The sequence below is a fragment of the Pteronotus mesoamericanus genome, unplaced genomic scaffold (assembly GCF_021234165.1).
Source record: "Pteronotus mesoamericanus isolate MK-2021 breed Mesoamerican mustached bat unplaced genomic scaffold, CSHL_Meso_final contig_73, whole genome shotgun sequence".
In the NCBI taxonomy this organism is placed as follows: domain Eukaryota; kingdom Metazoa; phylum Chordata; class Mammalia; order Chiroptera; family Mormoopidae; genus Pteronotus; species Pteronotus mesoamericanus.
Window position 1 is genome coordinate 15,536,940 of NW_026555245.1, and position 13,771 is coordinate 15,550,710.

General features: G+C 42.0%; 1 protein-coding gene across 1 annotated transcript in view; it reads right to left on the reverse strand.

Annotated features, from left to right (window-relative positions):
• The window catches only part of MAMDC2 (MAM domain containing 2), a 124,569-nt gene that overhangs the window by 58,333 nt on the left and 52,465 nt on the right, over window positions 1-13,771 (reverse strand). The window contains exons 3-5 of the mRNA XM_054583036.1: window positions 8,608-8,879; window positions 7,037-7,121; window positions 3,749-3,886 (exon numbers count right to left, since the gene is read on the reverse strand). Coding sequence (XP_054439011.1) covers window positions 3,749-3,886; window positions 7,037-7,121; window positions 8,608-8,879 — 495 coding nt within the window. The remainder of the gene's footprint in view (window positions 1-3,748; window positions 3,887-7,036; window positions 7,122-8,607; window positions 8,880-13,771) is intronic.

Consider the following 13,771-nt stretch of genomic DNA (forward strand, 5'->3'; position numbering starts at 1 on the left):
ATACTCAAAAAGAAAAATCCATATATGATGCATCAGAATTAAGGGAAAGCAGGTAATATTCCATCCCCTCCAATATTCCAAATATGGTCCACCACAATTCTTACTGCGTATTTTAGCCATTATCATCACTAGACAAGAATTTGGAGACATAGTGCTCGTTTGAAAAATCTGACTCACTGTTCGAGGCTAACTGATGTAAACACCCAACCGAATAAAAGAAAATTCATATTTACATCTTATTTTTCAGATATTCATTCACTGTTCCATTTTCTACAACATAAAGGCCAAAGCCCTCCTGGGAAGACTTCCTTCAGCCTCTCGGAAGTGCTAAAATTTCTGAGCAAGCACACAGCTTCCCCTGGCCCCTCGCTGTTTGCTTCTCCAGTTTTTACCTGAAAGCAAAAGTAAAAACTGCTTCCTGTATACGAATGAACATGAGATTAATTTATATAGAGAAAAATCTGCTGCTGTGGGCAGACATCTGAACCACTTAATCTTTACTCTGTCACCCAAATTGATAGAGCTCAGGGAAAATCAATATACCCAGCAGAAGGCAAAAGCAATAAGAAAGGCAACCTCTCTCTTATTTAGAACATTGCAGGGTGTTTTGTTTTAAAGAGTGATCTTGGCCTTTGAGTCATAGGGGCAAAGTGTTTTTCAAATAAAATATTTAAAAATCTTTAGAACTCATCTTTCTAACCTCATCGTTATAGGGGAAAGTCTTACTTACCTAGGAGTCCAGATATGAGAAGTGTGAATGAGTGTGAGTGTGCGCGTGTGTGCGTGCACATATGTGTGTGCATTGGGTGGGAAGGAGAGGGGTGTTTGGCTAATGTTTTTGCAAAACGTTTGTCTAAAAGCTGAAGAGAAGCTCTAGTGAAGTGGCAGAGAAGAGCTGGAGGAGGCGAGTGGAATGCAGACACCCAGGCATCCTGCTTGTCGTTGGCAGGAACGTGACCTCGGATCTAGGGGCTACTCTGCCATCGTCATACATCCCGGCATTCTCAGTGCTCTCTGACCACCTAATAAACCGTCCACTCTCATGCCTATACACCTTTGTTTACGCTGCACTTATCTTCTCCTTATTCATCTGGCAAATTCCAGTTCTGGTATCACTTCCTTTAGAAAGCCTTCCCTGAACCCCCAATCCAAGGTAGCCTTTCACTTTCCTGGTCCCATATCATTTATTTTGTACCTCTGTTAGTCATGTGTTGCTTTAAATGTTTACTCAGAACTTTGATATTTGAATAATTTGAGAAATGCCGTAATATAAATATAAAACTATATTAAAGGCACTAAGAAGTCCTAAAGTAAAGAAATCTGTTTATTATTTTTAGCTCAAAGTTCCCCAGCTTATTTGACAACATACAAGTGTAGCCCCTCTTCCCTCATATAATGATTATTATCCTTAATAACTGGTGTTACAAGGAAAACATTTTGGAAAAGTTGGTTCCTGTGATTTCTTTGGGGTCAGTGACTGCTTTTGTATCACCAGGATACGCAAAAATGTCTGACATATAAAAAGTGTTTATTATGTGTTTGTTGAATGAATGAATGTGTGAGCGATGAATGAAGAAGCCTCATTCTAGTGTTCAGGCTCTCATTGGACTGAGTACATAATATGGTGGGTTGCTGGAAGGGAGGTAAAAGTTCTCCATAGATTTCTTTCTTTCAGGCCCAGCTACTTCATTAAGTCTTGGTATTGACCTCAAGGGACTACGCAATGCTTGGGGGTGAAGCTGACTGCCTTAGGGTGGTGTTTTAGGATAGCCAAGGAAGAGGATGAAAGATAGGAAAACGGAGATGGGAAGATGGGGTGGGGAGAGGGAGCAGGAGAGGAGAGAGGCAAATGACCACAGCAAGGATGGCAGTGTCCTACCACCAAGTCCTAGTGCTCCTCAGGGAAGACCACGCATCATTAGGCCTATCTCTTGATATAGATAGTAAAACATCTGCTGGTTAAGATATTAGAAAAGACAGGTCCTATTTTTCTTACCCCTTAGGCCCTTTAGACCTCTTTTATTCTTTTTTTCTAATGCCAAATGCAGAGTGCTTATGAGTACTCAGGAGGGACCTAAAACATTTAAGAATAGATCTCAATGGATGATGAATTTGGAGACTTTGATGTACAGCCTTAGGTAAAGAAAGAACAGTTAAGTGATTTCTCTTTGGCAAATGGGTCAATGAAGACTCTGAGGAGTTAAGGGTAATAATAACGTAATGATGCCCGAAGCAACGCAGCGCTCTGACAACTGGGCCTGGAGCACAGGCATCAGGACCCCCAACCTTACCCCTTTCTCTGTTCCTTGTTGACACAAATATGGTCAAAATGTGTGTGGTCACAAATGAGAGTGGGCAAGGACTGGGGGCGATGCATCCTTCAAAGGATGGATTACATTCAGGTAACATAGTCAAATAAATGATTTGATACTAGTCTACAGCTCTGTTGCCTGTCCCAATAAATGCGTTCTTCCCAGCCAACCAATCCTCACCTTCCCTGAGGATGAAAAATGATGCACTGCATAAATCAGCATTAGATCATGACATAGGTTACTCAGAGGATCTGACCTTGGAGCTAATGTTCAAGCAATTGGAAAAAGTTCTTTAACAACTCCCCATACTTAAGTTTGTACCTCTGAGAAACAACACCAAGGGTCATTGCACGTTTAATGCATTAGTCTTCCAAGATTTGCTGTACTCCTTGCACTAGATTCTAAGTATGGCAGAAAAACAATCTCAAAATTAGCTTACACCCATCAATTAAGAAAAAGTTTCTTTTTTGAAACTCCAAGAGACTGTCAGTTGCTTTATTCATTTAAACAAACACATCTAGAGGTGGAGACACTTTGTAGTTTTGAGTTAACTCAATTGTCTTTTAAAATAGTCATGCAGATTTATGGATTAATCTATCACTATTGGTTATCGTTCACTCCACACATAACACTCAGGTATAGTGTGGTTCCTACAATGGCCATCAGTGGAGATGGGCTATGGGTCTTTAGGACCAAGGTACAGATATAAACATGGAAACCTCCATCTTTTGTCATTCCCCAAAGTGTTATACCTGCCTTACTTTTAAAAGACGGTAGTGAAAATATTTTGTCTTTTCTTTAATCTAAACTTTTTATGTAAGTGATCCTAGATGGAACTAAAGAACATTTCTGAGGCATTTTGTTTTGTTTTGTTTTCTTGTTCTACCTTGCTCTGGTCTCTCTTCTGTGGAAACTTTCTCCTTCAAGGTCAAATTTCCCCTACAGAGCACTAGTCCCTGTGGCCACTAGGGGGCCCTGCGGCACACCACATTCAGGATTCATCCTGTGCCTTCACTCACCTCACTACCACTGGGGGTGTTCTTAAGGAATTCCCATCAATTGATCTATTTTTTTGTGAAAAGTATCTTAAGATTAATGCAGCCTTGTCTTCAGAAATAAGAAATACTGACAGCAAAGAGATAAGGAAGTAAAGCATAATAATGGAAATGTGAAAATAGCAAGACCAGGTCAGGGGTGAAGAACAGCCTTTAACTAGGTGGCCCTCCTCTTAGCTAGAGCTCTCGCATCTGCAGTTTGTCTTTATCAGATGGCTTATTCTTCTCTTCTCTTCCACCAGGTTTCTCAAAGGACCCTCCTCACCCCCTTCTCTCCTCCCTTCTCTGTTGACAGGGCCACAGTTAGGTCAATGTAGGGGGTGGGAAGAGATGGCAGGAAGAGTTATCCCGGGGAAAGGAGTCCATTTGTACCCAGCTCACCCAGTTCGTTCTTGAAGGTGTGGTCCTGCGGGAGAATGGAGTGGGAATTCTGACTGGTTCCTCCTCCAACAAACCAGTTCACATTGGGGTTCCAGTGGTTCACATAGCCACAGAGATGATTTTCTTCAAAATCACATTCTAGCAGAAGAGAAACAAAAACACATGTCATGGAGATGTAGTCACAGCTGGGGACTCCCGTGCTCGCTGCAGTTTGCTTTTAGATATCAAAATATGTTTCTCCCTCCCTTCGTCCACTGAAACCAGGACCCCCAGGTAATATTGGTCAAGGAGAGAGAGAGAGCCTGTAATGAATTGAGACTAACTCATTGTTGCCTCTCTGGACAGTGGTTCTCCAGCTTACTAGCCCTCTGGCGTACAGTGATCACTATATGTCTTAGCCTCCATTCCTTCATGTGTGAAAGTTGTAAGTGGGGACAGCTCCCAGCACAGTGTCACGCGCATGGCTGGGGCTTGGTACAAGCCAGCTGTTTTTATCAGTCATCCTGTTTCAAAGCAGCATTTAGGGCTATGCTCTTAGGTCCAGGAATTTTATTGTCCACCTTTTCTCGCACCTGGTAGCCCATTCTTCCATCTTCTTCCCTTCTGATGGTGGTCAAAACACCCAGAGCTAAAAGGCATCTTTCCCAATGCAAAAATCCTCTGTTTTTCTTGTAAATAAGAATCTAGTTAGATAAAATAGGCAGGGCAGGCATATCCTAAGCTCTGGGTCCTTCTGCAGCTACTGAATAGAGACCAGACACAAGATAAAGAGACCCCCTCCCCATTTTTAGTGGCATTGACATATTTGCATGGATAAATTGTTCCCAGTCAACAGACTCATTTATTAGGAACAAGAAACTCACAAGCCAGTGCTTCCACTGACCCCCATAATCATCACTTAAAAATATGAAGTGTGATTGTGCTGGTCGTCTCCCGTTGGCCCCTTCAGGCCCACCCTCCCTTTTTTTTCACCCCGCTCTGTCCTCCAGAGGTTGACCTGTGTAAGTTATATCCATGGACTCCCCTGCCCTCTGGCTTCCTGTTGGATTTGACCAGGGGAAGATGGGAGGAGAATGGAGTTGGGACTGCTTGTTCCTCCAGTGCCCTCCCTGCCTGCCAGGTTACCCTGGGTTGGCTGTGTCCCACTCATGGGGACACAGATAACTCTCGCCACAAAGCTACTGTCTCCAGGTTCTGGTACTCCTTCAGATCTAAAGAAGGTAACAGCTCATGAGTCATCACTGTTACTAGCCCTGGTTTACAGCACTAGTTTACAGTTTCCTCTACCCACTCACACCTTTGTAGTTCCTTGCTGAACTGTCCTCAAATTATGCAGGTTGAATGCACCCTCTGTTTCCACTTTCCTGCCATGACCTTGACTGATACAGTTATCAATGTGGTTTTATATTAGCAGACCCTGAAACATTTTAATGTTTTCATTAGCAACTTTTCCACTGCAGCATCTGCTAACCAATGCTCAACACTCAGTGTCAAAGATGGCCACAGAGTAAAATAAAAAGCAAAACATTCCTCACTGTGCCAGGCACTATTCTGAGCACTTTGTATGAATTGACTTATTTAATCCTCAAAACAACCCAATAAGATAGATACTACTATTAACCTCATTTTCCAGATGAGGAACTGTGAGAATCAAAGAGAGTGTACAGAAAAAAGAAGAGGTGAGAGTGTGCACATAAGTTTAACAAGATAAAAGTATTGGCTCTCCTTTTGTTTTTTAAACAAACCAGAAACTATCAAGTGACTTGAAGAAAAGAAATAAACATTTTTTGAGTGTCCAGCACCATATGAACCACCTTCATACTTATGATCACATCAGTCCCCACAAAAATCCTATGAGGGAAGCATTTTATCCCCATTTTACAGGAGAAAAACGGAGGTTGTGGGGCTCAGTGAGTTGACTGAGCCAGCAGGTGGCGCTCCACCAGGCATGCCTGACAGTTGTCTGGTTGTGTAAGACCTGTGCAGCCACCACATGGGAGCTACCGGGAGGTTCAAGGAAGGGAGTTTGGGTCTAAACTCACTGTATCTTCAGAAAATAGTCACATCCTTAGTCTGTTTTCTTTACTTGCTTTAGCGTCATCATTGGAATGTCAAAACAGAGAAGTAAGAATTGGGGAATTAGCAAAGGCTCTTTTGTGTTCAGAATGGTCTTTGATTCTTCTCTCCACAGCCAATTAATCTCTGAGTACTGTCAGTGCTGAAAAAATGCTCAAATCTACCGCTTTTTCCCTATTCCATTACCAACCCCAATTTGAGACCCTCATCGTGTCCCCATTGTAAGGTCACAATCGCTCTCTAGGGGTTTTCCCATCTCTTGTGTATCTTCCTTGTTTCTAACTCACTTCTCCATGTGGCAGCCCGTCATCTGAAGACCACAGTTGCAGGCCCCTCCCCTGCAGACTGGGACTTAGCACGTCTGGACCACAGAATTCATTAACCCAGGCTCCGCAGCTGGACCCAGACTCTTCCCTAATCTCACTTCTCAAGAGTCCTAATTCTCACTTCAAACACCCTACATAGTTCCTTGCCTTTGCCTGAGCAGGCCCTGCGCTGTCTTCCCCCTGGAGTCTTCCTATTCAGCACCTTGACTTCACTAAGTTCTAGTCCCTCCTGAAACCCAGGTTTAAATGCATCTCCTGAATTCAGACTTCTCCGATTTCCTCTACTCGCCCACACACCTCCACAGCATAGCTTGTCCTTCTCTGGCAATATTTATCATATGTGGAAATAGCTTCAGGGGCAGACAACAGAAGGTGAGCAACCACAGGACATGGACTACGTCTTCTTTTTACACCCTCTCAGGAGCTGGCACATAAGAGCTCCCAAGTGGAATCTCACTGACAACGGTGATTATAAAGACAGGAGCAATGAGGTGCCAGAGAGCAACAGAGTCAAGTGAGGAAAGGCAGTCATATGATGTTGCTTTTCTGGCAAATGTAACAAAAGCTTAGTTCACAGCAAACTGCAAATTATTTTTATTAGAATACGTTGAGGTTAAGGCAGCAACTCCGGTTTTACAGTTGCTGCATCTACTTTCCTCTCATTAATCCAGCTAGTCCAGCAAACTCTAATGAGCCTTCCTATGCTAAAGACAGGGAAACAAAATACGCCATTCTAGTGAACCTAGCAAAGAATTTTAGCTACCATGCATAATGCAGTGCATTCTTTAAAATAGTTTGTCTTTAGGATGGATTCAATTCCCTCTGGCAACAGGGGGTTTTAGGAAAAGATTCATGTTCTGATGCAATGAAAATGAAGTCCACTTACCAATACAGTAGCCGGTTGTCATCTTGACTTCAAAAAGTGCAATGCTGGTTGTGTTTCCCTGTCCCAGCACACCTTCTATTAAAATCTGTACAACATATGGGGGAAAGAGAGTTAGGCTTCAAAATGTCATGTTTCCTTGCTTCAGTGTTTCAGCTATTAGTTGGGAGCTGTTCAGCAATTCAAGGCAAAACAAGGTTGTCTGTCTCAACTAATTGATATTGGATACCAATTTCATGATAGAGTTTATTAAAACAATATGTGTGTGTTTACTTTATACACGGAAGGTTGAGAGGAGCAAGATGTCCAATAAAAGCTCAGAGGCGGCTGTCTTCCATCATTATCCCAAGCACCGCTCTCAGCAGTGCTTTTGGTGACATCAGCTGGCTGTGGGTGGAGAGGAGAGCTTGCGCGTTCGGGGAAATCCATTCTGAGAATGACCAGAAAGAGAGGGCAGAGTCTTCAGAGGGAAAAATATTTCTTGAGGGAGGTAGAAAGCATAATCTGACTAGTGATATGAGATCTTCACAAGTGATGGGGGCAGCTCAAACCAATTACCTTGTAGTTTCTATTAAATATATTGTTGGAAAATTTGAAAATTTCACACGAAAACAGAGAGAAGCATGACAATTATGTGGCTGATTTCATTCACTGGTATGGTCCACGTTTGGTCCCATTTCTGAAAGTATTTGCTTTTCCTTAGGTGATTTTAGCCCAATATTTTGCAACTGTGTTGGTAGATTTAGGGTGTGATGAACTGTTGAGAGGAGGTTGTAAAATAGGGAACTGAGACCCTCAGTGCTCCTTCCTTCCACCCACCCAAAATGGGAGGGGCTGCACGCAGACAGGGGTAGAGGAGAGCACAGTATTTCAACCCTTTTTGAAGAAGTGAAATGGGATAGGAAATTGGAAAGGGTATTAGGAATGGAGAACATTTTCATGAAGCCTCTATTGTATCTTCCACAACACATTCTCACTAAATAGAACATTTTATGGCCAAGTAAATCAAGATCCATCTTCCTTTCCTACTTCAATACACATCCAACTTCATCTTACATTTGCTACTTTTTTCAAGTGGCTCTGATGGAACAACTTCTATCTTTGAAAAGGAATCAGAGCATGTCTGTTAAGTAGTTTTCCTCTTTCAAAGTATTTTCATTTTTCCTTTTATTATAGTTAATGTTTTGTTTAAAATTTATAGGAAACAAACCATTAGGAAAATAACATAAGCATATACCATACACAACTTAGAAGAATGAAACAAAATTATAGGAAATGAGAATGTTCCTTTAAAGCTCATTAGAAAATAAATTTCCATTGAGGAGGTTGGTTTAAGCCTCATTTAGATTTGTACTGAAGTATCATTTAAAAAGACAGAAAAGAGCTTCTGGGAAGAAGCTCTTTTAAGGAATAAACAAAATATAAATTTCCATTTTTAATATTCTCTGCTGCATCGCCTATAAAACATCACATACAGGAGATAACTAACTTCAATGGTGGCAGTTTTCAGAAAACCTCAGGATAGCATAAAGCCATAGAGAAAGCCCTGCACCTTTCTCCTAAATTCTACCTGCCTTGAATTTCTTCGAACTGTTTTGCAAATCCAGGCTTGCTATGAGCCAGCTGTCCGAAGGTTCATTAGTTGACCAAAGCAAGCGATCAAAGCTTTCATCTTCAAATCTCAAGTAGAGATTCAGCCGACTGGGATCTGATGGAGACCCTGAAGACATGGTTATCTGGTAGACCAGTCGGAGGCAGCTCCATTCCTCAGCCTGTAAGTCAGAGCTTAGCAGCAGGGCTTTCTCTCCCTGCTTGGCAAAGGAGGTGTCCACATAAATGTAATGGCCTGGAAAGAGAAAGGAACACAGGGTAGGGATCAAGCTTCTATTGGCAACTCAGGAAAATACAAAACTGTGCAGCGAATATGAGGGCAGATGCAACCTACAGATGCTTTTATTCGCCCCCTGAATGTTGCCTGATCCCTGGATCTCTGTCTTCTTGTGAAAAATTAGAAGGTCCAGAACATTGAGGCTACTTACACATGATATGTGATAGCAACGGGCTGGAGCTGAGTAGTGCCACCGCATCAGAGGTGGCATGTAGGTTATATTTTGACATAATTCCTACTACTCCCCATTACCTCCTGACATTGAAGCCAAGTGTCTTTTTCCTGTTATTATGTTATGCCAAGCCCACTTAGCACACTTCATTCAGTTTCCTGGTTGCCACATGCATATGAGCTCTAGAACTCTGGCTAACAGGCTTCAGAATCTGGAGGAACAGCATGAGCAAGGGAAATACCCAAGGCTGGAGCAAACTCAACCTCCTCCTTCCGTAGCTTCCCCTTATACCTAATGATTCAGTCTGCACTGAACATGCCTCATTATAGTAGATGGAATTGATTTGGCTCCCTCAGATCTTGGGACCTAGACGGAAAAAGTTCATTGTAACCTAATTTTTTCATTAGGAATCTCCCTAAGAGTCTCAGACTCTACCATGACCAAATCTGACAGTTCTGGTAACTAAATGAGAAGCACATGCAAAACATGTGGGATGGGTCTTGGAAAGCCGTGGGTACTCTGGGACTAGCAATCAACATTTCCTTCTTTTCATCCCCTCTTGCCCTTTCTCAGTCCCTCCTTCCTCCTCTTTCCCCATCTCCCCTTCTCTCTGCCTTCTCTGCTCCTTGCCCCTTCCTGCTCCTCTCCCTTCACCTTTCATTTCCCTCTCTCCATCCCTCTTCCCTTTTCTTGCTCTCTCTCCCCTATCTTCCTAATATTGACAAGTGATACTCAGCTGGCTACACCAGGGTGTAGAACAGCATTTCCATGGGGGAAAAAAATGGATTGGAATCAAGAACCCTAACCTGAGACTTCCAAATCCAGCTCTGGTCATCGGCTCCCCATGGCAGGGACCTGATCTGTCTGTGGGTCCCCAGGGGCCTGCTGCCTTTCTGGCCTGCAGAATCTCAAGCTTGCTCAGAGGTTCTAGCATCAGAACCACTGTCTTCCGTCATGTGGCCATCCACTTCACCCCTTGCATTTTGGGTTCCCCAACACTAAACTCTTATTAGAAAGACACTGAAGGTCCTCTTTGCTTTGCTTGATGTCCTTCAGCCCCCTCCTTCCACGTTTGTTGCCTCGAATGCCAATCCCAGCCAGAATCCTTGCCTCTGTGGCAGGTACCCAAGTACTAGTACTGAGTACAGACCGGCCCAGAGCCCTGCAGCTAATGACCATCCTCACAGCTGGGGCACAGTGCGGGTGAGTATTCAGGGAGCCTTGCTTGCCCATGAAGGGTTTGAAGATCAAGATGCACCTCCAGCTAGCAGTCGTCTTAACAACCACCCAGGGGGTACAAATAGCAACTGCTTCCACATGTCAACCCAGGTACTCTCTGTGGAGAAATGTGGCCCTTGCAGTAACTGTCACTAACACCTTTACATCTATATACAGTGAATTTGCTATTGTCCATCTTGTTTTCCTTTTTAATTGTAGCCATTCTAGTAGACATGAAGTGCTATGTATTGTGCTTTTGATTTGTATTTATTATAATGACTAATGATGTATGGCACTTTTTCATGTGCTTATTGGTCACTTGTACATCTTTTCTGAAGAAATGTCTAAGTCCTTTTCCCACTTTAAAATTGAGTATTTCTCTTTATATTGTTGAGTTATAAGAAATTCTACATTTTCTGAAGACTAGATCTTAACAGATACTTGATTTCCAACTCTTTTTCCCATTCTGTTGATTGTCTTGTCACTTTCTTGTCCTTTGAAAGTACAAAAATTTTTTAATTTTATAAAGTCCAATTGTCTATTTTTTCATTGATTATATGTGTTTTTGGTATAAATAACTAAGAAACCATTATCTAAGTTAAGGTCATGAAGGTTTATTACCTATGCTTTCTTCTAAGAATTTTATAGTTTTAGCTCTTACATTTAGGCCTTTGATCTATTTTGAGTTAATTTTTGCCCATTAAATTCTCCTGGCACCCTTGTTGAAAATTGATTGAGCCCAGCTATAAGGGTTTATTTTTGAACTCTCAATTCTATTCCAGTGTTCCATGCGTGTCTTCATACCAGTACCACACACTCTTGTTTACCATAACTTTGTGATGAGTTTCAACTTGGGGAGAGTGAGCTCTCCAACTTCATTGTCTTTTTCAAGATTGTTTTGATTATCTAGGTTCCTTTAATTTCCATACGAATGCGAAGATCAGGTTGGGAACAGGGTACGTTACAATAACACAAAGCTCACTGTTCTTAATGACATTCAGTCTTTTTCTTGAATAAATGCTCTCAAATATTGCAAGTCTTTGGCTGATTTCAAGTTCTTCAAAAACTGGTTTTGAAATTGTTGTCAGTGTTTTTATTGCTTTTATGGGGACAGAATTTTCTAAAGTACGTTATCCACCATTCCTGCTGACTACACTCACTTTCCACATCTTTTTTAACCAGTAAGAACAGAAAACAATGGTTCAGAGATGTTAAAGCAAACACAAATAATAAGAAAGGCAAAGAAGAGCAGACATCACACGTGGACTGGGTTGTCCACTATGACGCATCAGCCCTAGAGCCTGGGGGAGATTTGCTAGCCACAGTGTTGGAGACATAATGACAGGAGGGGAGGAAAGATCTTCTTCGAATACTGCTGCTTAAGCAATTTAAGCTGATTTAAGAGACATTAATTGGAAGTGATAAAGTCTTATAAGGGGTCAGGCAAGGGCCATAAACTCCCAAACAGATACTCTTTCAAAGTCAGACAGTAATCAAAACCAATACTTAAACCATCCTGCCAAAAAGGTCAGGCTCCATGTGCCTCAGGTCCCGAATATGCTTTCTAGTCACATGCAGGCATCAGAAAACAGTAACAGAAAGAAATTTCCTGTTTCAGTGAAGGTCACACGTCATTGCTGGGCACATCTGCACAGCTAGAGCTCCATGTATTAACGACCTCTATTAGCCAAGACACAGTGTGATGGGTCTAAATCCCAGGCCATCACTCTGGCAGTGTGGCTGGGGCATGAGTCATGGGGAACTTGTTGGCATCCCTGCATCCCTGGGATTTTATTCGCCAATGAATGGACTGTCCTTTGGGTGTGGTGATCGTGCTGGGGTCACTGGGTGATGCAGTGGACCCCACGCAGGACTTAGAAAGTATAACCTTGGTTTAAAAATTTATGATGCATATGCCAACTGTGTCATCAGTTTCCTTACCTGCAAAATAGGAATAATAAAACAGTGGAGTCCTGTTAGGTATACATTCAGTATTTAGGAAGTCACTCAACGTACTCAGGAAAAAAAACCCTGAAAGCAACCTGACCACTGCAATATATACACACATATATGAAAAAACATGTCATATAAGTAGCCACTGAATGAAATCTGTTCTACATATTTCAACACAAAAAAGAAAATTGGCTATGTGGTACATAGAAATGGTATAATATACAGAAAACTGGATACGTTGTACAGTGTAATTAATTTAGTGAACTTTCTAGGGCAATTTTGACAGTATCCAATTTTCACATTCTGTGCTGAGTTTAGAACGTAAAGCTCCAGTGCGATATAACTCCATATATATGGGATTACTGTGAGAACCTGATGAATATTGCGAGAACCTGAAGCATATATATATGTGCTTTGTTATGGTAATGTTAATTGTCAATTATTTCTCATCATGTATAGGATCACCTCCTATACTGATAGTAATTTTCTTATTACTATCTTACTATACTATAGTAAGAAATTTATATTGCTTTCTTCCTTTTTTTCCCCAATGTGGTTCAGAGCTGATGTGCTGATGTGGGAGCAGTCTTTGTTCATTTCACCTTAACTGACCCTTTGATGTTGAAATCTATACCTTTATCCTCTGTAGGGCTGAGCTCCTCTGGGCTTCCTAGCCTCGGTGGTTCCTGTCCTCACAGCTAAGCCCTCTGGCTCTCTCCCAGAATTAATCATCACCTAAAGTGGAATTCAGCATTTTTACCCATGGTGTGATTCTGGCTAAAACCTCATAAGCCAGGTCTAATAACAATGCCTATGTCTCTATTTTGTTTAGTTCTTAGTGCCTTGCATATCCAAGACAAGGACGCTACCTTTTTTGTTTGTTTGATTCCTTTTTCTTTTCTTTTTTTTCTTTTTGCAACTTCATTCCCAGGGCTCAAGTTTATCCCCCTGAACTTAGGTAAAGGCCTTCTCATCAGATTTCCTGAATGCCTTACTGCCTGCCTCTCTGGACTGGGTCCTACCTGTGGAAGCAGTATAGTGGAGTGGTTAAAAGTATGTGTATCGCATGCCAACCAGATGTTGGTTCAAATCCCAGTCACACCATTTACAAATCATGTCACTTTGGGAGACTCACTTTCTTCATCAGTAAGATGAGGATGCTAAATATGCTGCAGAGCTTTAAAAAAGATCAAATAAGAAAATGTAAGGAAAACACTTTGAGCAGTGCCCAAGGGTACAGGGTAAGCTCTTACAAATGTTAGCTCTTATTTTTCCAGACATCCAGTCAACATACTCTTCCTGATGGTGAGCGCATCTCATCATCTCATATTGAACCTCCTTGATGCTAACTGCTACTAGTCCTCCCACTGCCCATTGCCCTACCCTTCTAATACCAAATTCTGCCCACTGCATAGAAAATCCACTCTCCTGGGCACCTCCTTTATTGCTACAGGCACATCTTTTTCTAGGTCCCAGTGCTGTCTAGGCTGTTCCCTACCACTGTCCA